General features: G+C 39.0%; 1 protein-coding gene across 5 annotated transcripts in view; it reads left to right on the plus strand.

The window, feature by feature from the left end:
* Window positions 1–26,423, plus strand: part of LOC140714264 (ubiquitin carboxyl-terminal hydrolase 54-like) — a 164,387-nt gene that overhangs the window by 68,255 nt on the left and 69,709 nt on the right. For all 5 annotated transcript variants that reach the window (XM_073025325.1, XM_073025327.1, XM_073025328.1 and 2 more), the window contains exons 4-5: window positions 20,610–20,744; window positions 23,300–23,413. In XM_073025325.1, the coding sequence (XP_072881426.1) occupies window positions 20,610–20,744; window positions 23,300–23,413 (249 nt within the window). The remainder of the gene's footprint in view (window positions 1–20,609; window positions 20,745–23,299; window positions 23,414–26,423) is intronic.

The following is a 26,423-nucleotide window of genomic DNA, read 5'->3' on the forward strand; positions in this document are numbered from 1 at the left end:
TATTGTCTCATTGGGAATTTGTTCTGTGAGTTGATCAATTCTGCCATTTTAAAAATTGCAGCAAGGATAAACTTTTTAAAGAAATGGATTTCTATTTCATGCTTAAGCTAGCTTCACACACTCAGATGAAAATTATTTTTCCATGGTACACTGCTTATCCATTTAATTCGGACAGTTAAAATGTCTTCTTTAGTCCAAAGATCAAGCATTTTTTTATTACCTAAAGAAATTTCAGAATGTTTTTCAAGCTTTTTGTAAAGCTCTGGATTTTTAATGCAATTTTAAAGATACACAAAAGAATGTTTTTAAAAAAAAATTGGAATAGTTTTAGTCCAGTTTTAATCATGTTGGTAAATTTGATCAGAACTGTAATGTATTATATTATAATTAAAGGTGAGGGAGTTATGAAGCAAGCCTTTATTTACCAGGAAGTTAAAATACTAGAGAAAAACTGGTCTTCATTTCATATTATGAATATATTGCATCTGATGATAACAGAACTGATTGGTTCATTTGTGTGTAATGTTGAATTGTCTCATTGACCAAAACCCCCAAAGTCAAGGTCAGATGAGAGCATTAGAGATAGAAGCAAGAGTGGGCAATTTTGCCCCTTGACTTTGCTGCACCTTTATTAAGATTATGGCTGATCTTGTTACTGCGATCAAAGTCACTGGAGAGACACTGGAGTTCTGGATATTAAAGTCTTCATTTATCATGCAAAATAGACATTCTTGTGGAGACACTCATGGTAGAGTCTCCCAAACCCAAAGTACATCACATTCTCATGCTCTTAAAATCAATAAATGATTCAGTACAGTTTCAATAGTTACAATTACATCATTTACTTTGGATGGATAATGCTTCCTTAGAAATTGCATATCTACAGTGGGTGTCACCTCTAAATGTACAAATAGCTTGGCTGAGACAAACTAATTGCATACTTCCCTGAACTTGCACAATATTCACAATGTTACAATGGTGCAAATTCCTTGAATTTTAAGGCTTAAACCAACCTTGATGCAAGGCAATTAACAAAACCCCATTGTCTTAACGTTTGGCTTATGCAACCATGATTCACGGTCACCATTTTGTAAAGGTGTGTTTTTTTAAATTCAGGTTACTGCTTGCAATTTACAATCTATATTAAGAGCTGAATTATTATCTGCTATATTCAGAGAACTCCATAATATCCCCTAACACTTTGATGTTGGCTTCAGCTCGACCTTCCTCTCTGTTTCCTATTATCTTTGAATCTCCTTTAGTTAGTGAATATCTTTCTTGCCCTTGAATATATTTGGAATTGTTTTCTGTTGAGAGACAATTCCAAAGATTCAGGTACCTCCAGGAGTAGAGTTTCCTTCATTCTATCTTATGATTCTGAAAAATACCCTCTATATGTAGATTTCCTGAACAAAACATTTTCTCATCATTCTCGCCCTCATCAATCTAGCATGTTTAATTTAGATCACCTCTTATTCCTCTAAACTCTTGAGTGCAGCCTCAGTCTGCTCATCTTTTCCTTGTCAGTCAGCCTTTTCATATTTGGAATCAACTCATCACTAGTTTAATAAAAGATTATTTACCTGAAATTGTCCACATTTTCTTACAACCCCATATGCTGCCTGAAGAACATAATTGTGTTGTAATTTGTTCCAATATTTGCACTCTCTCATTTATAGAGCTTCTGAAAATGTATAAACATCCAGAGCAACCTGGAACATCAAATTAAATGACCCAGTCCAACTGCTGAGGTTATTCCTCTTCCCCACCCACCCTAAATTGGCTGCAGACTAGAGGTATGGCCATTCCCCTCAGTCCCATTTCTCTATTTATATACATATATATTTCATAAGCTCATCAACCTGCCCCTCCTATCACCCATCAACATGAGGGATAATTTACAGTAATCAATTAATTGATTATTTGTGAGATGTGGGAGGAAATTATAATACCTGTGGAAACCCACTCAGTGATAGAAAAGGTACAAATTCCACAGACACAGCACTCATGATCAGGGTGAAATCTGGATTGCTGGAGTTGTGTTGCATGCAAAGAATATTTAATCTCACTAAATTCAAATGTTGCTACAGGTCTTTATCTTCAGAATTTGTTGTTTAAAACAATAATGACAGCAGTTATTTAGCAGGTAGTCTATCTTTCTGTGGTATTTTCATCTTGATGGTTTAAATACGTAATGGAAGATATTACATTCAAATTACATGTTTGTGTTGTTGAATGACTGCTTTTTTGGATGCAGTTAGACTATTCAGGTTAGTTAAGTATTGTGTGTGTGTGTATATGTAAATATAGATTAATATAGAGATACAGAATGATAATAGTCCCTTCTAACTCAAAGAACCCATGCCACCCAATTACATCCATGTCACCAATTAACCTGTGTGTCTTTGGAATGTGGGAGGAAACAAGAGCACCCTGGGGAAACCCATGTGGTCAGACTTACAGGCATCAATGGATTGATTTTGATTGATCAATATCTAAAATAGATGATTTGATTTTTAATTTCAGGCCTGGTGAATGGGTTTTGTTGGATCCTTGTTTTCAGAAGCTTCAAAATTTCTTTGTGTTAATGTGAACTGCTGTTTTAAATCTTATCTCTACAAATGTTTGTTCTAGGGGAAAATATTTTAAGTGTTATATACGCTTACCGTCAGCTTTCAATATTTATGGTCTAAATCTTTTTAATGGTGTGAGAATGTATGATTCCAAAGGTCTTTTCTGAGCTCTGGACTCTTTGTCCTATCTTTTTTTTCATTTCCTATTTTTTTGTTGAAAAATACTTAACAGGCAAATTAAGTATGTTTTACATAATGTAAATAAAGTGGGAGACTGATTCAAAGCTGTCCTTTTAGTCATTGAATTTCAGTGAACCTTTTGAAATGCAATTCTGGAGAACCAGGTTAGGTTTTACTGGACTTTCCCAATTCATTGTTCTGCATACCAATTTGCAGGAGGAGGATCTGGAATTTTCACAGGAGTCGTGAACGTTTCAAGGTGTAGCCAATATTTTTCACTAAGGTGTGGAGAAATATTACGTGAATAGAAAAACCTTGTATTCTCTGTGCCACATGATTTTGTTGATTTTGGCAACAAATGCTCACCCACAACACCCACAACAATTAAAGCTTTGCTACAAGGTCATGGTTAACATTGCAGAACTTCTAACCACACCCTTTATATCTATGACACCTGATCTTCACAAACACATTACATCATTTCAACCAATACAAATATATGGGAGACTGTGGGTCTGACACGGTGGTCAGCAGCACAGGAGCGCCGCAGGGGACCGTGCTCTCTCCGGTCCTGTTCACCCTGTACACATCAGACTTCCAATATAACTCGGAGTCCTGCCATGTGCAGAAGTTCGCTGACGACACGGCCATAGTGGGGTGTGTCAGGAATGGACAGGAGGAGGAGTATAGGAAACTGATACAGGACTTTGTGATATGGTGCAACTCAAACTACCTGCGTCTCAATATCACCAAGACCAAGGAGATGGTGGTGGACTTTAGGAGATCTAGGCCTCATATGGAGCCAGTGATCATTAATGGAGAATGTGTGGAGCAGGTTAAGACCTACAAGTATCTGGGAGTACAGTTAGACGAGAAGTTAGACTGGACTGCCAACACAGATGCCTTGTGCAGGAAGGCACAGAGTTGACTGTACTTCCTTAGAAGGTTGGCGTCATTCAATGTCTGTAGTGAGATGCTGAAGATGTTCTATAGGTCAGTTGTGGAGAGCACCCTCTTCTTTGTGGTGGCATGTTGGGGAGGCAGCATTAAGAAGAGGGACGCCTCACGTCTTAATAAGCTGGTAAGGAAGGCGGGCTCTGTCGTGGGCAAAGTACTGGAGAGTATAACATCGGTAGCTGAGCGAAGGGCGCTGAGTAGGCTACGGTCAATTATGGAAAACCCTGAACATCCTCTACATAGCACCATCCAGAGACAGAGAAGCAGTTTCAGCGACAGGTTGCTATTGATGCAATGCTCCTCAGACAGGATGAAGAGGTCAATACTCCCCAATGCCATTAGGCTTTACAATTCAACCGCCAGGAGTAAGATATGTTAAAGTGCCGGGGTTGATTATATTTAATGTATTTAAGTAAACTACTTAAGAACTTTTTAAAAGCTATTATTAATTGCTTTTTGAGAGAGTGATTTAGATGCATATCATATTTTTACTGAGTTAAGTATTGTATGTAATTAGTTTTGCTACAACAAGTGTATGGGACATTGGAAAAAATGTTGAATTTCCCCATGGGGATGAATAAAGTATCTATCTATCTATCTATCCATCCATACTGGCTGTTGTTTCCCTTATCTGTGCTGTTATCTTTAGCTGGGAATTTTCCCTATTGATATGAATCTTAAGCTTTGTTCATAAAATGTGAAATTTAGTCGTCATGCAATCTGTCCAGCTGAGTTTCAGGTTTTAAGTTGGTGCTAACCACTTGAATCAAAGTTAAAAAGGAAAGGTTGCTATTTGAGCATTGATCAAAATGGAGTAATTATAGATATAGTTTTGTTTTGGAGTTCAATATGTTGAAAATAAAAACACGCAGCAATAAATTTCAAAGTTTAAAGTTCAAAGTAAATTTATTATTGAAATATGTGTAGGTTACAATATACCACCTTGCAATCATACTTAAAATGTTGGAGGAACTTAGCAATCAAGCAATACCTATTGAGGAGAATAAACAGTCAACATTTCAGGCCAAGGCCCTTCACCTTGAGATTCAGTTTATTGCGGGTAAATACCTGCAGGGAATACATACAAGGAAATATGAGATACAGTAGAATTTTATGAAAAGTGATACATAAAGACATACAAACTCAATGTGCTAAAGAAGACGATTGTATAAATAAAAATAATATTGAGAGCAGGAGTTGTAATGAGTCCTTGAATGTAAGTCTGTAGTTTGTAGAATCAATTCAGAGTAGTGCATATGAATTTATTTATGCTGGTTCATGAACTTGATGGTTGTTGGTTAATAACTGCTCCGGAACCTGGTGATGTGGAACCTAAGGCTTCCTTACCCTCCTACCTGAAAGTAGTGGCAGGAAGAAGGCAACTGAATCTGAAATTGTATCTGAAGGCAGGTACTAAGATGTTGAGATGTTAAGAAACTAACATTTGAGGGGATGCAGAGAAGATTCATCAGGGTAATAAAAATAGAAAATGCTGGAAAATCTCAGGTCATACAGTATATGTGGAAAGTAAAATAGTCAACATTTCAGGTTTGTGACCCCTCATAATAACCAGGAAAGAAATAAATGCGTTATTTTTCTTTAGGGAAGTAGATAGGGGAGTGTCTGTGATGGATGAGTCAAAATCACTTAGTGAGGGGACATATTGGCACATCAAGTTGTTAGGTTTGTATTGTGAGTGATTAATGCACAAATTTATGCAAAAATGAAAGCAGAAAATGGAAAATGCTGGAAAAAGTTAAGCAGTTCAGGTGGCATATATGGAAAAAGAAAATTACTATTTAAGATGAGAGATAATTAATCAAACCTGAGAGGAATGTAAATCTGGATAACTGCAAAATGTATGTGAAATCTAGGGGATTTCTCAGACAAAGTGAACGCATGTGGTAGATGGGATAATAGATAGATAGCTAGGTACTTATTGATCCCAAAGGAAATTACAGTGTCACAATAGCATTACAGGTGCTCAGATATACAAATATTAGAAGAGAAGTAAGAAAGAATTTTTAAAAAGTTACCTCGAACAGTCTAACAGGAAGGTGTCATTACTTCCCCAGCTATAGGCTGACTCATTATAGAGCCTAATGGCTGATGGTAAGAAGTGACCTCATATAGTGCTGTTTGGAGCAGTGCAGTTGTTTTAGTCTGTTATTAAAAGTGCTCCTCTGTTCAGCCAAGGTGGCATGCAGAGGGTAAGAGACATTGTTCAGAATTGCCAGGATTTTCCATAGGGTCCTTTGTTCTACCACAGCCTCCAGTGTGTCCAATTTGACTCCTATAACAGAGCAAGCCTTTCTAATCAGTTTATTGAGCCTGTAGGTATTATCCATGTTAAGGTACTATGGTAACAATTTCTTACTGATATGCTTCTAGTATACAGGAATATGTTCATCAGGCCAGATTATAATACAGGGAGGAAAAGGATGGAAGTGCTCTAATATGGATACAGTGCCCTGAAAAAGTATTCAGCCTCCAACAACTATTTTCACACTTTACTGTCTCATTTTCTGAATTTAAAATGTATTGAAATAGGAGTTTTTGAGCTTATCTACAAAGCATTTTGCATTGTGTCAAATCAAAAGATTAATTCCATAACCTGTCAACAACTTACTGAAAATTAAAAGCCAAGGTTGCAAGATGAAAGAAGTATTCATCCCCTTTGTAACTTCCCTCAGATGCCTTGCCAATTCACCCAATTTGTTTATGTAAAAAATTGGAGGATCACTTGAATAAATACCTGTCTCTCTCCTAAGGTCCAACAGTATGGTAGATTTTAAACAGGACAAAAGAGCATTCAAGACAAGTCAGAGAAATGATAATAGAGAAGCACACATCTTGGGAAGGTTACAGGGCCATCTCAAAGGCACTGAATTCAGTGCAGTCCATCATGAAAAAGTGGGAAAAAAATACACAATACTGCCTTGGTCAGACCCCCTCTAAACATAGTCGCTGGAGAAAAATGGCACATGTAAGTGAGCTACTGTAACACCAACAGTAACAGTCACTATTGAATGAGCTTCAGAATCAGTGGCTGCAATCGGAGATGAAGTTCATGGCTACACAATCTCCAAGGCCTTGCACAAAAATGGCAGGAGTGGCAAGGGGGAAGCACTGGCTGAAAAAAAGCATATCCTTGTCTGTAAAAACTTTGTAAAGTGTCACTTTGAACATACTGTAAAGACATGGAAACACAGAAACATAGAAATCATCAGCAAATTACAGGCCCTTCGGCCCACAATGTTGTGCTGACCATGTAGTCTGCTCTAGAGACTACTGAGAATTTCCCTACCACATAGCCCTCTATTTTTCTAAGCTCCTGTACCTATCTAAGAGTCTCTTAACAGACCATATTGTATCCGCCTCTACCACTGTTGCTGGCAGTGAATTCCATGCATTCACCATTCTCTGTGTGAAAAATTTACCCCTGACATCCGCCTCTTTACCTACTTCCATGCACCTTAAAACTATGCTCCCTGTGTTAGTCATTTCAGCCTTGGGAAAAAGCCTCCGGCTGTCCACACAATTGATGCCTCTCGTCATCTGATACACCTCTATCAGGTCACTTCTCATCCTCCATTGCTCCAATAAGAAAAAGCTGAGTTCACTCAACCTATTCTCATAAGGAACTCAGCTTTTTCTTCAACTTTCAACTTCCCTTCAACTGAACCACCCTTCAACTTCCTCATCCAGGTCATTTATAAAAATGACAAAGAGGAGTGGGCCCAGAACAGATCCCTGTGGAACACCACTGGTTACCGTCCTCTGTGCATCTACAACTACTCTTTGCCTTCTGTGGAAAGGCCAATTCTGAATCCACAAAGCAAGGGCTCCCTGGATCCCATGCCTCAATATTTTCTGAATGAGCCTTGAATGCCTTACTGAAATCCATATACGCTACATCCACTGCTCTACCTTCATCAGTGTGTTTTGTTACATCCTCAAATAATCCAATCAGGTTTGTAAGGCAAGACCTTGTCTTGACAAAGCCATGCCGACTATCCCTAATCAGATTATGTCTCTCCAAATGCTCATAAATCCTGCCTCTCAGGATCTTCTCCAACAGCTTGCCTAGCACTGAAGTAAAGCTCTCAAGAAGGTGTGGAAGAAGGTCTTGTGTATGGATGAGACTAAAGTGGAACTTTGTGGCCTCAACACTAAGCGGTACGTGTGGCGTAAATCTAATACTCTACATCAGCCAAGTAACACCATTCCTACCTACCATAAAGTATGGTACAATTAGAATCATGCAATAGGGACGCTTTTCAGCAGCAGGGACTGGAAATCTGGTCAAGATTGATGAGAAGGTGAATATTGGTAAATACAGAGAGATCTTGGATAAAAACCAGCTAGCGTTTGTAAAACTGGAAAGGAAGTTCATCTTTTGGTAGGCCAGCAATCCAAAGCAAACTGCCAGAGCAACCATGGAGTGGCTTCAAATGAAGAAAATTGATGTCTTTGAGTGGCTCAGTCAGAGTCCTGCTCTTAACCTGATCAGACATTTCTAGCAAGACCTGAAGATTGTTGGCTACCACTGCTCCCCAACTTATCTGGTACAGCAGGGAGGAATGGGAAATCTTACTCCATCACATTGTGCAAAGCTGTTAGAGACTTATCCAAAAAGACTGCTATCTGTAATAACTGCAAGAAGTGGTTAAACTAAGTATTGAACAAAGAGGGATGAATACTTTTGAACTGCTGACTTTTCAGTTTTTGCATTTTTAGTTTTTCATGCTTTATGATTTTTCCTGTATTTTGGATTCTACCATGAACAAGGAGCATGAGGTTTACAAATAAAAATTCTCAGTTAAATTGTAATATTCATTTATGTGAATAAGGGTTGAGGTCTGAATACTTTTACAAGGCAGGAAGAAGGAGCAGGTTATCATGTTAGAGAATTCAATATTAAGTTCAGATGTTTGCAACATTCTCAGATGGATGAGGAGATGTAATTCCTCAGACTTGCATTAGGTCCACAAAGCAGTCACCGAACATGCATTTGGTTTTTCCATTGTAGAGGGGGACACATTGTGAACACGAAATGCAGTGCATGGAATTGGAAGAATGGTGGGGTCTCTATTTGTGGGAAGAGAATGGGTTAAAGGTCAGCTGTTGCACCTTTTGGAGTTGCATGGGAAATGTCTTATGATGGGGATGGAAGAGATGATAAGGGTTTTGTGAAGGGAACAATCGTTACAGAATGCTGAAAGGGGAAATGAGGGGAGCATGTGTCTAGCGGTGGAATCTTGTTGGTACTGTAAGAAATTGTGAAGGATGATTATGAATGTGGAGGCTGTTGGGTGTAAGGTAAGGGAAACAATTCTTGTTCTGTTCAGGGGGTGCAGGGTGAGAGTAGAGGTGTGGGAATGTGGTCACACACTCTGAACACATTGGTAGACGGGAAGTCACAATCAAGGAAGAAAGAAGATGTTCACTGAGATATTCCTTGCCATAGAATAATTCACTTAAAGGTCAAGACTGGAGAGGCTGGGTTAGTTTTCCAAGCAAAGGAAACATGTTTGTGACTTGATAGAGGTATATCAAATTGTGTGAAGCATGAGTAAATGGTAAGAAACTTCCTCTTCATTTCAGCAGTATCTGACCAGAGAGCATAGGTTTAATTTGAGAGTAAAGAGTTTAGAGAGGATCAGAGTGTGGGTGTAGTCTTGAATGCATTGCCTAAATGAGTGGTGAAATGAGGTATTTATGACATTTAAAAAATATCAGGATGTCCTTTGGAATTGTCAAGTTATAACCAAGTGTTGGTAAATGGTATTGGTATTGATAGACACTTAATGGTCAGCATAGACTTAATGGGCCAATAAGTCTATTGCTGTAAGACTATGACAATGTAGCGCATTGCCTTGGTGGCCTTGCCCCCACCCATAGCTCAAAGACATAAGTCTATCTCCACAATGAAGAACCAATATTTTATAGTGACAAGAACAGTAAGTTACTACCTACTCCTCTAACCATTTATTTATTCCTTGGAATTGATTGCTATATTTTCTTTGTTGCTCATGACTGAGATTTATTTTTTGATAACTGGTGGTTATGAGCCATTATCAGTACCAATTCCAGTACTTTATCCAACAGGAGGGCAGTAGTGCCTTGATACCCATGTGGGGATTGGCTTGCTTAAAAAAAAATTAAGAGATAGAACTTTGATTTACTTTGGCTTTAAATCAGTTAGAGTTATAGAGGGCAGAAGCATGTCCTTTGGCCCACCTTGTTCATGTTGACCATTAACTACCCATCTTTTTACCAATACTTGGCCTCCACCTTTCTTTGTTTTGGTGATTCAAAAATCTCATCTGAAAAAATTATTTTAATAAATTATTTTTGAGGTATATTCACTGTTTGCAAGTAAAATGTTCACCATAAATTGTTTCAAACAGCATACAAATTAATAAACAGGTAACCTATTTGTCAGTTCAAAGACGTCAACAGGAACTAGCAGAATTTCTTACTTGTCGTTGAATAGGGCCATGACATCATTTTCTCTATCCAGATTTTACACTCCTGATGGTCTTTACTTGCTGCTAGAAATGTAAAAAGGGGAAAGGTGCAATGCCCTGAGCTTGAGTAGGGTTCCTGACAACAAAGTATTAATGATGGCCCAGAATTTGTGGCCAGCAACCTCATAATCCCTTTTCCTATTACTTATTGTTGTTAGGCTTCATTTTATATGATCACATTGATACAACAATTGTGAAGTCATTAAACAGACTGAGCGGTTGAATTTATTAAATAATTGTCAGATACAAAATCGAGAGGGAAAAACACATTTTTAGTACCTTTTTAACATTTTGAAAACATACCAGGATTGCAGCAAGTCATTTAGGTAAACTTAATGTTATTTAGTTCCATTTTGAAACATCCCTGCAAAAGAATGCTGATGAGTACATAGAACCAGGGTGGTTGTTATGCAGTAACTATGGTAAGTTATGCCATTACAAACTCACTTTAGTCTCCTGAAACAATGCAACATTTCATGTAAGACTAGTTAGTTAAAAAATTTAATTTGGCATTGGTTCACTGATTTTGCCCAGTTTCTTTGGAGAGGGTTACACACAGTGCAGTCTCATTAGATAATTTAAGAAGTATATGTTATTTTACTTGTGAAAATCCCAAAGCTGCCACTAAATTCACAAGAGTAATGCAAGTAAATGCCAATAGTTTTGTCAAAAACTAGATTAATACATGCTTTCATGGGGTACCAGAGGATGGCCCAGCAAGATATCAGTATCTTCAGAACAAATTGGAGGAGGCAAATTGAAGAAGATGAGCTTAATTTTGGTGAAATTTCAGAACAGCTGAAAACTATATAAGCTGTTTAGAATGATTTGTGTATCAATATATTTAGGACAATCATATTTCTACAATTAATCTACAATTAAAAATGGCTCCTTTTTCTTCCTATTTTGGTCACCAGAAGCAAATGCCTACATTTGTGACATATTAGGTTTTAGAAAACTGGCTTGATATTCTAAATTCAAGAATTTAATTTTATAAAAATGCTTAACTTTCAAGCCTTATTTTTTGTAATAAATGTAAATCTCTTTGTAACCACTCAACCCTTCAAGTAGTCATTTAATACTAAGGCATGTAAGAACTTCTCATTGACGTTGGTGTATCTCTGGAAGTCTTCAGCTTGGAGGCTTGTGGAGGCTGGATCATCGGGGGCACTTAAAGAGGTAGTAACTCCATTTTTGAGAAATTGGGGAATTTGAGAGTTGTGGGGAGCTGGCACAGAAGTGGGGATGGGGCAGATCGGAGATGACAGCACTGAATGTTTCAGAAGCCAAGTCGTCCACTTCTGCTCGCATTTTCTTCTGTTGCCAGGAATGTTGATTATCAGTTTATAGATGCAAATTTATGTTAAGATTTGAATGCACCTTGGAAATAGTGCATTCCTTAATGTATTTGAGGATATTGGTTCAGTTTTCCAAAACTTAGCATGTTATAACTGCAGACTTTTGTTTCTGATGACAAATGTGTGTATAATGGGTATATTGCATGGTAATAACCATTGCCTTTAATCTGGTATCAACGTCCCCTCAGTTGAGAATCTCCCTCTATTGAAATTATCTTGCCATCTACCCTGTGTCATGTCTTTTTAGGATAACTAAATCACTCTATTGTCCTCACACTGTGTTGTGTGCAAATCTAGGCAGGGAGTTAGACATCTTCTCAAAAGTCACCTGACCCAGAAGCTTTCTTCGGGATTTTTAACGTGAAAACTTCACGAAACTGCAAAAGTGAAATAAAACATATATTAGAATCAATGCAAAATGTTCACATGCTTGATTTACTAATATTTTTGATTATTCTCTCATCAGTGTTAAACCAGGCAATTCACATATACAACATTCTACAGTTATGCCTTGCACTGGAGTGAACTCGTGGTGCAATGCAGACCTAATTTCTTTAACCACTTATGATAGGACGATCATCTATCTCTTTGAGACTGCCCCCAATGCCGGTACATCCTTTTTTTTTAAAATATGAGGACCAGTACTGTACACAGTATTCCAGGTATGGTTTCAACTCCAACCCCCTTGCAATAAAGATCAGTATGTGGCGACCCAATTACTAGCACACTCGAACCGGCTGTCAATTAGCCATCGTGCAGGCACAAAGGCTAGGTCCGCAACAAAGGGAGAAAGCCTGAGGGGGTTTCAGTACGTGCCTCTCGAGGCATCCGGCGGGGGGAGCGAGGCTTTAAAGCAAGACTGTGAAGTTGGAATAAACTTTATCTTTGACTGCAGTTTACCGACTCCGTGTCGTTATTTTAGCGCTGCGTGTAGCACACCACTACAAGTATATCATTAGTCTTCCCATGCATAAGATTTAAAGATTAGTTTTATTTATCACATGTATGTTAAGACACAGTGAAGTGAATCATTTGTGTCAAATCAAATCAGTGAGGATAGTGGTCGGCAGCCCGCAAGTGTCGCCACACTTCCGAAGCCAACGTAGTATGCCCACAACTCACTAACCCTAACGATACGTCTTTGGAATGTGGGAAGAAACTGGAGTACCCAGAAGTAACCCACACAGTCACGTGGAGAACATATAAACTCCTTGCAGCAGATGGAATTGAACCCCAGTCTTACTGCTGGCACTGTAATAGCATTGTGCTACCATGCTGGATTATGTCCAGAAATCTATTTTTAATCAATTGACCAACTTGCGCTTGCATTTGGTTTATGATATTAAATTTAAATCACCTTTTTGGAATGTTGACTAGAATTACTATTTAATGGAGTTGTATTGAATGAAAGAAAGAGAATTTTATTTTGCTGCTTAATCCACTTCCACTGTAAAATTGAGCGTAATGTACTGAGTGTAGAAACAGAATGTTTTTTTTATCCTCGATGCCATTACTTCCAAATGAACTTGTGTTAAGCAGAATTCCTGTTCTTTGATATTTATCACTGTCACAGCTAATATGTCACTGAAATGCTAGGAAGAGGACAAGATTGTCTTTGAATTATTCAAGGTACTGGAGATGTGTGTTTTCAGTAAGCACATGATACCTTATTACAGATTTCTTGTTGCCATTGAATTTCAGTGTGTCAGGATGAGCTATTTAATCCAGGCACAGGATTGTTTGTTTCCCAGAGAAAAGTACGGAATTCAGGTGAAGAGTGCCAAGATCATGAAATGCTTCTGGTAGGAGTAATTGAAGAGGATAATATATTTATGATGAAACAAGACAAATGCAATGATCTACTGGTAGCTTCGGAGCATTGATGTAGAGCAAAAACACTGGCATTGACCAATTGAATTTAAATGGCCTGTTCCTTTGCTGTGTACTTATGTAACATGGTGCTGAAACTAAACCTTGTACTATTCTGGTTTTTCTTGGTAAAAATTATTATGTTTTCATCTTTAAATTAGTATGCTGCACCTTCTGGTTCTTTGACAGTAATTGATATTACTTGAACTGCTGGTGCTAGCTTTGTTCAGCTGATAATTTGTGTTCAGTAAGCTTCTTCACATGGCAATGAAAATAAATGTTTCGGATGCTGTCTGAGTAAGTGTTGGCTTCGCATTGCATCAGAATTGCAGCTGCGTCTATGTTGAAATTTCTGAAGTGGATTTGAAGCCACAAGCTTCTGAAACTGCTGTTGGGTACTACCTACAGAGCCACAGCTGGCACTCTAGTTGTTGACTTAATCGATGTCAGTGAAAGAACATAATTGAAAATGATAGGGCCTTTTAAGTTTCATTCATTGTAATCAATGGAAGTAATACAATTGTTGATGGCAAATTTAGGTGCTAATATTTTTTCTTGAAAGATATGATTGCAACATGTATATCTCCAGAATAATAATGAGCTGATCTGCAATATGAAAAAATAGAAATTAATAACCTCAAATATTCCATGCAATATTACCAGAATAATACTGGGACCAAAAATGTTAAATTTCAAGCAGACTAGTTTTATGTTCACTTGAATGTAGATTAAGGGTTGATCTAATTGAGAAGTGTAAGATGATTAAAGGATTTGATCGAGTGGGCAGATGCATCTGTGATGTGGATTAGTCTTGAGGTCCATTGGGTTTTACTCTGCTGCTAGTCCTGTTGCTGCCTGGGTAGGATTTATTGGTACATTTCGGGCTGGAGGCACTTATAAATAAGGAGGCATGAAGCCATAAAGGGATATAAACACTGAGATTGAAATTTTGAAGTTGAGATTTTAGATAAAATTAAAATCAGCAAGCAGATCACAGATTTTATAGAATGTAAAATGGATGGGATGAAGGATAAGCAGGAAGCTAGCCGAAAATTGGAATGTTTTAGTTTTAGGAGGGCCAAAGCGTGAATGAGGATTTTCTTGGAAAGTGGGCGGTGGAAATAATGGAGGAGATGATAGGTCAGACACTTAAATGAGATATTTCATATTTTTCCTCTTTAAAACACAGCTTCCAAGGTCAGGAACAATTAATACCCCTCAACCATCCGGCTCTTGAACTAGAGAGGAAAACGTCACTCAACTTCACTTAACCCATCACTGAACTGTTCCCACAACCTTTGAATTCACTTTCAAGGGCTCTTTATCTCATATTCTCAATATTTATTGCTTATTTATTTATTATTATATTTATTTTTGTGTTTGCACAGTTTGTTGTCTTTTGCACACTGGTTGCCTTGTTGGTGCAGTCTTTCATTGATTCTATGATGGTTATTGGATTTATTGAATATGCCAGTGAATCTCAGGGTTGAAATTAGTGACATACAGTGGCATGCAAAAGTTTGGGCACCCCGGTCAAAATTTCTGTTACTGTGAATAGCTAAGTAAAAATAGCGAGTAAAAGATGACCTGATTTCCAAAGGGCATAAAGTTAAAGATGACACATTTCTTTAATATCTTAAGCAAGATTACTTTTTTATTTCCATCTTTTTTACAGTTTCAAAATAACAAAAAAGGAAAAGGGCCCGAAGCAAAAGTGTGGGCACCCTGCGTAGTCAGTACTTAGTAACACTCCCTTTGGCAAGTATCACAGCCTGTAAACACTTTCTGTAGCCAGCTAAGAGTCTTTCAACTCTTGTTTAGGAGATTTTCGCCCATTCTTCCTTGCAAAAGGTTTCTAGTTCTCTGAGATTCTTGGGCAACCTTGCATGCACTGCTCTTTTGAAGTCTATCCACAGATTTTCGGTGATGTTTAAGTCGGGGGCCTGTGAGGGCCAGGGCAAAGCCTTCAGCTTCTGCCTCTTGAGGTAGTCTATTATAGATTTTGAGGTGTGTTTAGGATCTTTAAAGATAGTGGAGTCAAGGGATATGGGGAGAAGGCAGGAAGGGGGTACTGATTGTGGATGATCAGCCATGATCACAGTGAATGGTGGTGCTGGCTCAAGGGCCGAATGGCCTACTCCTGCACTTATTGTCTATTATTATCTTGTTGTAGAAGCCATCCTCTTTTCATCTTCAGCCTTTTTACAGATGGTGTGATGTTTGCTTCCAGAATTTACTGGTAGTTAATTGAATTCATTCTTCCTTCTACCAGTGAAATATTTCCTGTGCCACTGGCTGTAGCACAAGCCCAAAGCATGATCGATCCACTCCCCCTGCTTAACAGTTGGAGAGATGTTATTTTCATGAAATTCTGCACCCTTTTTTCTCCAAACATACCTTTGCTCACTGTGGCCAAAAAGTTCTATTTTAACTTCATCAGCCCACAGGATTTATTTCCAAAATGCATCAGGCTTGTTTAGATGTTCCTTTGCAAATTTCTGACGCTGAATTTTGAGGTGAAGATGCAGGAAAGGTTTTCTTCTGATGACTCTTCCATGAAGGTCATATTTGTGCAGGTGTCGCTGAACAGAAGAACAGTGCACCACCACTCCAGAGTCTGCTAAATCTTCCTGAAGGTCTTTTGCAATCAAATGGGGGTTTTGATTTGCCTTTCTAGCAATCCTACAATCAGTTCTCTCGGAAGGTTTTCTTGGTCTTCTAGACCTCAACTTGACCTCCACCGTTCCTGTTATCTGCCATTTCTTGATTACATTATGAACTGAGGAAACGGCTACCTGAAAGCGCTTTGCTATCTTCTTATAGCCTTCTCCTGCTTTGTGGGCATCATTTATTTTAATTTTCAGAGTGCTAGGCAGCTGCTTAGAGGAGCCCATGGCTGCTGATTGTTGGGACAAGGTTTGAGGAGTCGGGGTATTTATAGAGCTTTGAAATTTGCATCACTTGGCCTTTCCTAGCGATGACTGTGAACAAGCCATAACCCTAACAAGCTAAATAAAGTCTGAGACCTTGGTAAAAGTTATCTGAGAGCTCAAATCTCTTGCGGTGCCCAAACTTTTGCATGGTGCTCCTTTCCTTTTTTTCACTCTGAAATTGTACAAAACAAAAATAATACACTAATCTTGCTTAAAATGTTGAAAAGAATGTTTCATCTTTAACCTTATGACTTTTGGAGATCAGTTCATCTTCTACTCACTTGATTATTCACAGTAATAGAAATTTTGACCGGGGTGCCCAAACTTTTGCATGCCACTGTATATGTACTTTCATAATAAATTTACTTTGAAGTTTGATTTAATCTGAAATCTTGAAGGGGCAAGGGTTAGAATTGTTGACCTAACATAGTTGTGAAATCTTGCTCCTATTTCCTTATGAAATAGTAGAAACCATACTTCTGAACTGATAATCAAAAGATGGAAAGCATAAATCCCTTCAAGTGACTCAAGTCCAACAGAAACTTGGTTGTTTTTTGCTGCTTTCTGAAATAATCTAGCTTGATTTTCTCTGACTTTGTTTTGTTTGTGTGCATAGATAGATAGATAGATACTTTATTCATCCCCATGGGGAAATTCAACTTTTTTCCAATGTCCCATACACTTGTTGTAGCAAAAACTAATTACATACAATACTTAACTCAGTAAAAAATATGATATGCATCTAAATCACTATCTCAAAAAGCATTAATAATAGCTTTTAAAAAGTTCTTAAGTCCTGGCAGTAGAATTGTAAAGCCTAATGGCATTGGGGAGTATTGACCTCTTCATCCTGTCTGAGGAGCATTGCATCGATAGTAACCTGTCGCTGAAACTGCTTCTCTGTCTCTGGATGGTGCTATGTAGAGATATTCCCTTTGTCTGACCGTCTGTAATGCCTCCTTCCCTACTACTGTAAACCATCTCTGTTTAAAATCCATTTCCTACACTGATAAAGCTGTGAAAAGAGAAACAAAGAATTTAATGATTTGGCTCCCTTTGACTACTATGGCCATTGTTATAAATCTTCATTTTGCTACTGTAAAAGCAGTTAATGCTGATTTGCATTATCCATTCCTGCTATTCTGATGTAAGATAGAAGATAAGCCATTATCTTTCTGAATAGACTTGAGTGACTGCATGGCTCACTCCTGTTCCTAGTTTTCATGCTTTTGAATGAGAGGAGAGTTCAGACAAACTTGTCAGTAGAAAGGAGAAGCTGGAGATGGTGAAAATGTAAAAAACACTCACGAAGTGTTAAGCATTATTAATGGAAAGAGTTGCCTCTACTGCTAGCACCCAGTAGCACTCACATTTACAGTGATGAGTGCTTTCAGACATTGACAATGGCTAAAATTATCTCCAAACTGAACAAGGATCTGGACCCACTGCAACTTGGCTTCTGCCACAACAGATCTACAACAGACACTATCAAGCTGACTCTTAACTCTGCTTTGGAGTACCTTGACATCAGCAAAATATTCAATTAGCTGCTGTTTATCAATTGTAGTTTGGCCTTTAACACCTTTATCCCCTCTGTGTTAATCAACAAGCTTCAAAATATAAGCCCCTGTATCTCCCTCTGTATCTGGAACAACAAATTTGTTATCAGGAGACTGTAGTTAGTGTGGGTCAGTAATAACATCTCCTTTTCACTGACAACATAAGTGTACATCAAGGATGAATGCTTAGCCCACTGCTCTATTCTCTCTCTACACTCATGATAGTGGCGTAGCACAGCTTAATTGTCATCCATAAATTTGCTGGTGACTCAACTGATGTTGGTAGAGTCTCAGATGGCAATGAGGAGTGAGATAATTTGGCTAGTTAAATGGTGTTGCAACAACAACCTCACACTAAATATCAACAAGACCAAGGAATTGATTGTGGGCTTTAGGAAGTTGAAGTCGAGAATACTCATTGATAGGTCAGTGTAGAAAGCTTCAAGTTCCTGGACATCAACATCTCAGAGGATTCATCCTTGTCCCAACATATTAGAGCAATCAGTTCAGTTCAGTTTCAGTTTATTGTCATTTGGAAACCACAAATGCATTGCAGTTAAAAAATGTGACAACGTTCCTCCAGAATGATATCACAAAAGCATATGACAAAACAGACTACACCAGAAAATCCACATAACATTTGGCAATCCCTAATCCAGAGTCTGGAGAGGCTGCTGCATATTAATATCATGCTACCATCTTAGCGCATTCCCCAGAAAGGAGCTCCAAACCCACCAGACCAAACAAGACCAAAAACTAAAGCTACAAGACCTGCACAAAACCACATAGTTACAACATATAGTTATAACAGTGCAAACAATAGCATAATTGATAAAAAAAACAGACCATGGGCACAGTAAAAATAGTCCAAAGATGTTAAAAGACTATAAGTTCGAAAGAAACCACCACACAGTTTCCACAAGTCCTCAGGGTCCTGATAGACTCATCATCCCACGCAGGCGGCAGAAGGGAATACCCCCGCTATGGACTTCCACGGCGCCGCTGGACTCAGCCTTATAGACACAGCACACAATGAAAGCGCCGCCGGACCTAGCCTCGCAGACACAGCACACAGTGAAAGCGCCCTGACCGCAGCAGACTCCCAAGTCCGTCGAACCGCCGACCATCCCCTCCGGCACAGCTCTGCCGAGCGTATTGAGACGCCCCCGCCACCGGCCACCGGCAATGTGTCCCTGAGGACTGGGGGCCTGTTCTTCTCAACAGAGACCCGGACCTCACAGCAGCAGCAGCAGCAACGAAGAGGGCCTTCCTGGAGATTTCCAAATGTTCCTCCATGCTCCCACGTCCATTTTTCATCAGATTAGGATTGCGCACGGCACCCCGCTTAACAAATAACAGATATCAGCTCCGGAGTGGCCGCTGCAAGTTGAGTCACGCCGTCATCTTGGCTAGTTCACTAAGAAGACATGACAGCAGCTCTACTTTGTTAGGAGTTTGAGGAGATATCACTAAAGACTCTTGAAAATTTCTACAAATGCTGCAATCTGATTGGTGTTGGCACTACAGTTCACAGGATTGAAAGAGGATGCAGAGGGAGACTCAGCCAACTCCATCATGGGCACAACCCTCTCCAATACAGAGGACATTTTCAAGAGGCAGTGCCTCAAAAAGGTGGCATCCATTTCTAAAGACCCTCACTAACATCTCTTTTCATCACTACCATTAGGAAGTAGGTACAAAAGTCTGAAAACCCACGCTTAATAACTTAGGAGCAGCTTCTATCCCCGCCCCGCCACTGTCAGATTTCTGAGTGATCCATGAACACTACTTTCTTTTTTTCCTCCACTTTTTGTGTATTTTGTACTTTGTAGTAATTATTATGCCTTGCACTCTACTGCTGCCATAAAACAATACATTTCACGGCATTTGTCAGTGATGATAAACCTGATTTTGATTCTATCATGTCAAAAATCCTTTGTCAGAGTTGGAAAGAGATTTATTTAAAAGAAAAAGTAGTTTTCAGTTGCAAGAAGGATGAATAGAATTAGGGAATATCTGTGATGCAGAGTCAAAAGTATGTGAGTTACCTAAAGTTGGAGAATTCATTATTGTCTAGAAGCCTGTGATGTGTACAGATAGGAGATAACAAGAGATGAGATGTTCCCTTGCGAGGAATTAGACTCGTCAAAGTGATAGGCAGCCGGAAGATCAGGGTCGTCCAATTAAGTACAGTTGTTCCTGGAAGGAGTCCTCTGTAGAAGAGAATTTACATTTGCTTTCTGTACTATAGTGGAGATTACATTATGTACACTGAATGCGGTACACTATACTGGAAGAAGCTCAAGTAAATTGCTAATTCACCTGGAAAGACTCCTGAGATGTTTGGAGGGGAAGAGGTGAAGTGCATCTAATGGGAATAGTTTCCCTCTTGTTTAAACCAGTCATAATCTTGTACACCTCTATCAAATCTCTTCTCACCTTTTTTTTCTTTGAAAGAGGATAATACAATTTACCTTGTAGATGAAAGCTGTCATTACTGGAACCATTCCATTACATTCTCTTCCAAATTAGGGTTACTTTCAAAGTATATCAGTGTTCCTAAATTTTCTGCCCAGTTAATGTTTCTAGGTGCCATTATTTATTGAAGGTGGCTGATGTAATGCACTGACTTTTTTATTCCCTTTAGGGAATCTTCACTCAGTTTCAATACAGCAAAGAAAAGGTACTGCCATCTGATGCTTTGCGGAGTGCTCTTGCCAAAACCTTTCAAGATGAGCAACGCTTCCAGATGGGGATCATGGATGACGCAGCAGAATGTTTTGTAAGTTAAATGACTACCTGGTTCACTATTTTGACTAATTGCTGATGCATTTTGCAGTAAAGGAGCTAATTTGGAAAATCCACGCTTTTACATTGGGGTGGTAAAGAACTCCAGAAATCGTCTTTGTCATGCTCTGACAGATCAGCTTTTAAAAAAAAAGAAATTTTGACATTTTTGTCATAACAGTTTTTTATTACTTTGCTTTCTTGCCTTGCCCCACAGAAGTATAATTATTAAATTTGAGCTGTCTGGTCAGGAAATTATCAGTCCTAGAATTTTTGGCAAAGGAGCTCTGGAGTTGCCTGTCAAGGGGCTGACTGAAGAGTTTAAGTGTGCCAAGGTGACGCTTGAGATGATTCTGTCGAAATCTCATGATAGTGTTGTCCAAGATACTGTACCCAGGACCTTAACAGGGAGGAAGTGGTGTCCAGCACAGTCAGTAAAACAGGCAAAAGCAGCACTCAGGTTTGCAGACATGGTGGGCCAGGTGCAATCTGAAAGAGGGAGCTTTGACACAGGCTCAAATAGGCCCATTTGACAAGGCGACAACACAAAAGCAAAGGTGAACTATGGTGGTAGAGGAAGTTAGGCGACAGGAGGAGCAGATGAGGTATGCAAGAGCAGTGTCTCAGGCAAAACAGGGACAGTGGACAGGGTGGGAGAATAGTGAGAAAAGAAAATTCAGCTAGAAAGACTGGTGGGAAAAGGAAAGAAGAAAGATTAGCTTCCTTATAAGAGCTGTTTATGATGTTCTCCCAACTCCTAAAAATCCGAACCAGTGGCTCAGTGAAGACCCAGCATGTCCATTCTGTGGAAGAACAGCAAACCTCAGTCACATCCTCTCATCTTGCAAAGTAAGCCTCACTCAAGGAAGGGTCACATGGTGGCAAAACCAGGTCCTCAGACGTTTGTTATCCATTGTGGAGAAGCAAAGGCTGAATAATAACTGTAAGCCCCTTCTGACTGGAAGAACCATCATCTGCTTTGTCTGGCAAGGACAGAAAGTGCCATCCTCAGTGACAGGGTTGGTGTCAGACATACTGGAGCCTGCCTGTGGCTGGAACATGGCTGTCAACCTTGACAAAAAGCTAATATTTCCTCCAGAGATAGCCACTACCACCCTCATACCATATTTGGTCTTGTGGTCCAGCAGTCTGAAGGCTGTAGTATTCTCAGAGCTGACAGTGTCCTGTGAAGATGCAGTTTGCAAGACACATGAGCGGTAATGTGTAAAGTATGTTGAGCTGGCCACAGATACTAAGCAGCGTGGATGGAAAGTGCAGATTTTCCCAGCAGAGGTTGGCTGCAGAAGATTTGTGGCTACTTCCATTGTCAGATTGCTGAAGGGATTGGGAGTCCAAGGCCAGGGCCAGCAGCAAGCAACAAAAGAACTCTCTGAGGTAGCCGAGTGAAGCTGCCACTGGTTATAGATGAAGAGGACTGACAGCAGCTGGGCCTTAAAATGACCCATGGGTGGCCAGATGTGAAAGGGGGTACACCTGCTTCGCAGGGTCTCACCATTGAGCCCTCTGGAGATGTGGTGGGCTTAAATTGACAAAACATCTGCCACCCACCAATCCCCACCTCAAGATCTCTATTCTATGACCCGAATTAGGATCTGCTTATCAAAGGGATTATTGAAACAATTCGTCTTATGAGCTCAAACTATGGTCACTGCAGCTTTCCATAGTTGTAGATTAAAGTAGTATTGAAAGTAACTAAATTAATCTGCAGAATTCCCTTTCCTTAATGTCATTTGCAAACTTTGTGTTTGCATGTCTTTGACTTGCAGAAAGTCCATTGAAAGAAATATCTCTTGTTGCTCCAGGTGCTTACATCAGTGGTAGATTTGTTACTCAAAAAGCAGTATTTTATCTAAAAGCAAAGATATTGGGAAATGCAAACAGAAAATGCTGGAAATACCTCATGGATCAGAAAGCTTCTAGAAAAGAGAGTTAATACTCCAGCTCAAACCTTCCTTTCTTCAGAAAAGTTATGCACCTAACTTTAAACATTGACTCCATTGCTTTCTCCACAGAAACAGCCTGATCTGCAGGATATGTCTAGTGAATGTTTTTGACAGTTGTGTTCAGGAAAATAGGTTTGAATTCAGTCTAAACAAGAGGTTCTCAACCTGCAGTGCATGATCTACTTGTGGGGCTTTCAAGCATTGTTGGAATCCGTGTGTCTTTAATACCATTGAGATGTTTTAAGAAAAGTAATATCAAATACATACATTTTTAAGAAAAAGTTTGTGAACCATTTGCAATTACCTGGTTTTCTGCATTAATTACTGACAAAATGTGGTCTGACCTTCATCTAAGTCACAATAATAGGCAAACACAAACTGCCTAAATTAACAACACACAAAAAATTGTACTGCTTCTCATCAATACTAAGTACACCATTTAAACAATCACAGTGTAGGTTCAAAGAAAGTATGTGAACCTCTGGGGTAATGCCTTCTACAAAAGCTTTTTGGAGTCAGATTTGACTATTCTATCTTCTGTTATGTAGAACATAGTACAATAAATAATAATTTATATTTTTCACAGGAAAACATCCTCATGCGAATACACTTTCACATTGCTGATGAAACAAAGGAAGATATTTGCACTGCAAAACACTGTATTCCTCATCAGAAATTTGCTATGACTTTGTTTGAACAGGTAGGAATAATTCAGTTTTCCAAAGTTAAGGGCAGGTTTTAAAACTATTTTCCATTATGTTTTGCATGTTTGTCTTTGTTTCCAATTGCTTACTCTTTTCCCTCCTCAGATTCGTTTCTCTCCCTCACTTTTCTCCCACCTTGCCAGCCTCCAGCTCTCCCTCTCCCCCACCCTCCAACCCTCCCCATTCTGTCTCTGTGGCCCACACTGATGCATCTGTCCCTTATTCGTTAATTTTTGTAGAGAAGCAGCTTCAGCTGCAAGCCAATCATGTATAAGTCTGTGTAGAATATACTCAAGGCCCTATAGGAAAAGGTGATGGTGGATCTTATCAGATAGTTCCTGAGCAGAATGTCAGTGTTGGCAGAATACTTCATCAAGATTTCCAAGCAGACTCAAATCTTTGCTAGGGTGTTATCAAGAAAGGCCTTCTCTGTCAAATCCATTATTACAGTTGTTGTCTTAATACAACTGCATACTGTCATTAAGGATGAAGATTAAATCATTATCTAGCGCAAAGTTCGAAATTCAAATTTTTAATCAAAGTATGTATAACCTTATACAACCTTGAGATTCATCTTCTTCCAGGCACTCACAAAAAAAAGAAACAATACATTTCATGAAAGAAAAACACACAACAAAGACTGCCAGGTATCCAATGTGCAAAAGAGGACAAAGCATTCAAGTAGTATAAAAAAAATAAACAAAATAGCACATGGAATAAGAACTGCAGAGTTCTCAAAAGTGAGTCCACAGCTGCAGAGCCAGTTCATCACTGAAGTGAGTGAGGCTCGTCCAGGAGACATGGGTCCAAGACTCCTACCACTCCCTTCTGACAGTAGTGGCAAGAAAAGAGAGAGACTGGTCAAATGCAAGCAGATGGTGCTGAACACCTGTTCATTTTCTGCTCTTGGCCTTTATAATTTAAATCTTGCTCAAGTCTTGAATTAGCATGAAGTAATGGAGCTGAGTTTGGGTTCATCTTCTACTATCAGGCCTCAATGCAGCATCCATCTCCAGCAGTGACTGTTCACTGCTCCTTTCAGAAAATGTATTGATGGTTATCTTTGTACATTCGTCATGCTTGCACGCTGAAACAAGGCTGCAAAAGATGCACTTTTGTTGGCTTTCCAGTGCAAGAAGCTATTTGCAACTGAGTGTTGACTCGTGAAAGTCACTGACATGAATCAGGAAAATAGCCTTTCACCACCAATTCGGGGAAAGTTACTATGATTGACATCTACTAGCATTACTAGCAATACTGTGTCCCAAGAAGGAATGATTAATCACAAATTTACATTGCTCTTAAGACTGTGACCCAACTTCCTTCAATCAGCATTGGGAGATCTTTCTTGCAATGGAAAATTTGGCTACTGCTTGGCACAAGTTCAGTTAATGTGACTGAAGTTTGTGTGACTCATGCAAACAGACATTGCCAAACCTGTGATCAAATCAAGTTCTTCCACTACTTGGCACAGGGAGTGTGATATTTAACATTTTTTTCCATTTAAAATTGTGGTTCTTGAGATTAAGCACCATTTTGTGAATTACAGAGAAAGCAAAATGCAAACCCAGTGTGCTGATTGTGTGGTAATCAAAAACCTTTACTGTTAATTCCCTCACTGTAGTACATCCTTAAGGTGGACACAGTATACATTAGAATAAGTTATTCTAAAAGTTAAGGGCAGGTTTTAAAACTATTTTCCGTAAATAGTTATTCCGTAATTTTTTAAAATTCCTCATTTCTATCAATGCTAGGTGAATGTTTCATGGCAATTATCTTTAAAGTGCATCAGCCAATTTGATTGGCCCTTCAACTTCTTTCCTCAAATAGTGAATGCAATATGTTGGAATTTAGGAACCATAATTTTTGTGGCTTCTTTGAGATAATTTATATAATTTGTAAAATGTTGAGGTCCTTGTACTGATACCCTTTATTTCTACCCAACTGGAAGAAAAGCCAACAAAATTTGCCTCTGGCCGGTAGTGATCCACATGGCAGCAAAGGTAAGGTCTTGAATATAGTCTAAAGCAGAGCAATGGATGTTGTCTACTTGAACTTTAGTAAGGCCTTTATCAAGGTAATGCATTGGAGGTTGGTCAAGAAGGTTCAGTCGCTTCACATTCAAGATGAGCTAGTAAATTGGTTTCGACATTGGCTTCACAGGAGAAGCCAAGGAGTGGTGGTAAATGGTATATATAATTATCTGGATAGACAGGGTCTGATTAGGAACAGTCAACATGGATTTGTGTGTGGAAGGTCATGTTTGACAAATCTTATTGAATTTTATGAAGAGGTTACGAGGAAAGTTGACAAGGGTAAAGCAGTGGATGTTGTCTATATGGACTTCAGTAAGGCCTTTGACAAGGTTCCGCATGGAAGATTAGCTAGGAAGGTTCAATCGTTAGGTATTAATATTGAAGTAGTAAAATGGATTCAACAGTGGCTGGATGGGAGATGCCAAAGAATAGTGGTGGATAACTGTTTGTCAGGTTGGAGGCCGGTGACTAGTGGTGTGCCTCAGGGACTGTAATGGGTCCAATGTTGTTTGCCATATACATTAATGATCTGGGATGATGGGGTGGTAAATTGTATTAGTAAGTATGCAGATGATACTAAGGTAGGTGGCGTTGTGGATAATGAAGTAGGTTTTCAAAGTTTGCAGAGAGATTTAGGCCAGTTAGAAGAGTGGGCTGAACGATGGCAGATGGAGTTTAATGCTGATAAGTGTGAGGTGCTACATTTTGGTAGGAATAATCCAAATAGGACATACATGGTAAATAGTAGGGCATTGAAGAATGCAGTAGAACAGAGTGATCTAGGAATAATGCTGCATAGTTCCCTGAAGGTGGAATCTCATGTGGATAGGGGGTGAAGAAAGCTTTTGGTATGTTGGCCTTTATAAATCAGAGCATTGAGTATAGGAGTTGGGATGTAATGTTAAAATTGTACAAGGCATTGGTAAGGCGGAATTTGGAGTATTGTGTGCAGTTCTGGTCACCGAATTAT

This window comes from Hemitrygon akajei, chromosome 21 (genome assembly GCF_048418815.1).
Source record: "Hemitrygon akajei chromosome 21, sHemAka1.3, whole genome shotgun sequence".
Taxonomy (NCBI): domain Eukaryota; kingdom Metazoa; phylum Chordata; class Chondrichthyes; order Myliobatiformes; family Dasyatidae; genus Hemitrygon; species Hemitrygon akajei.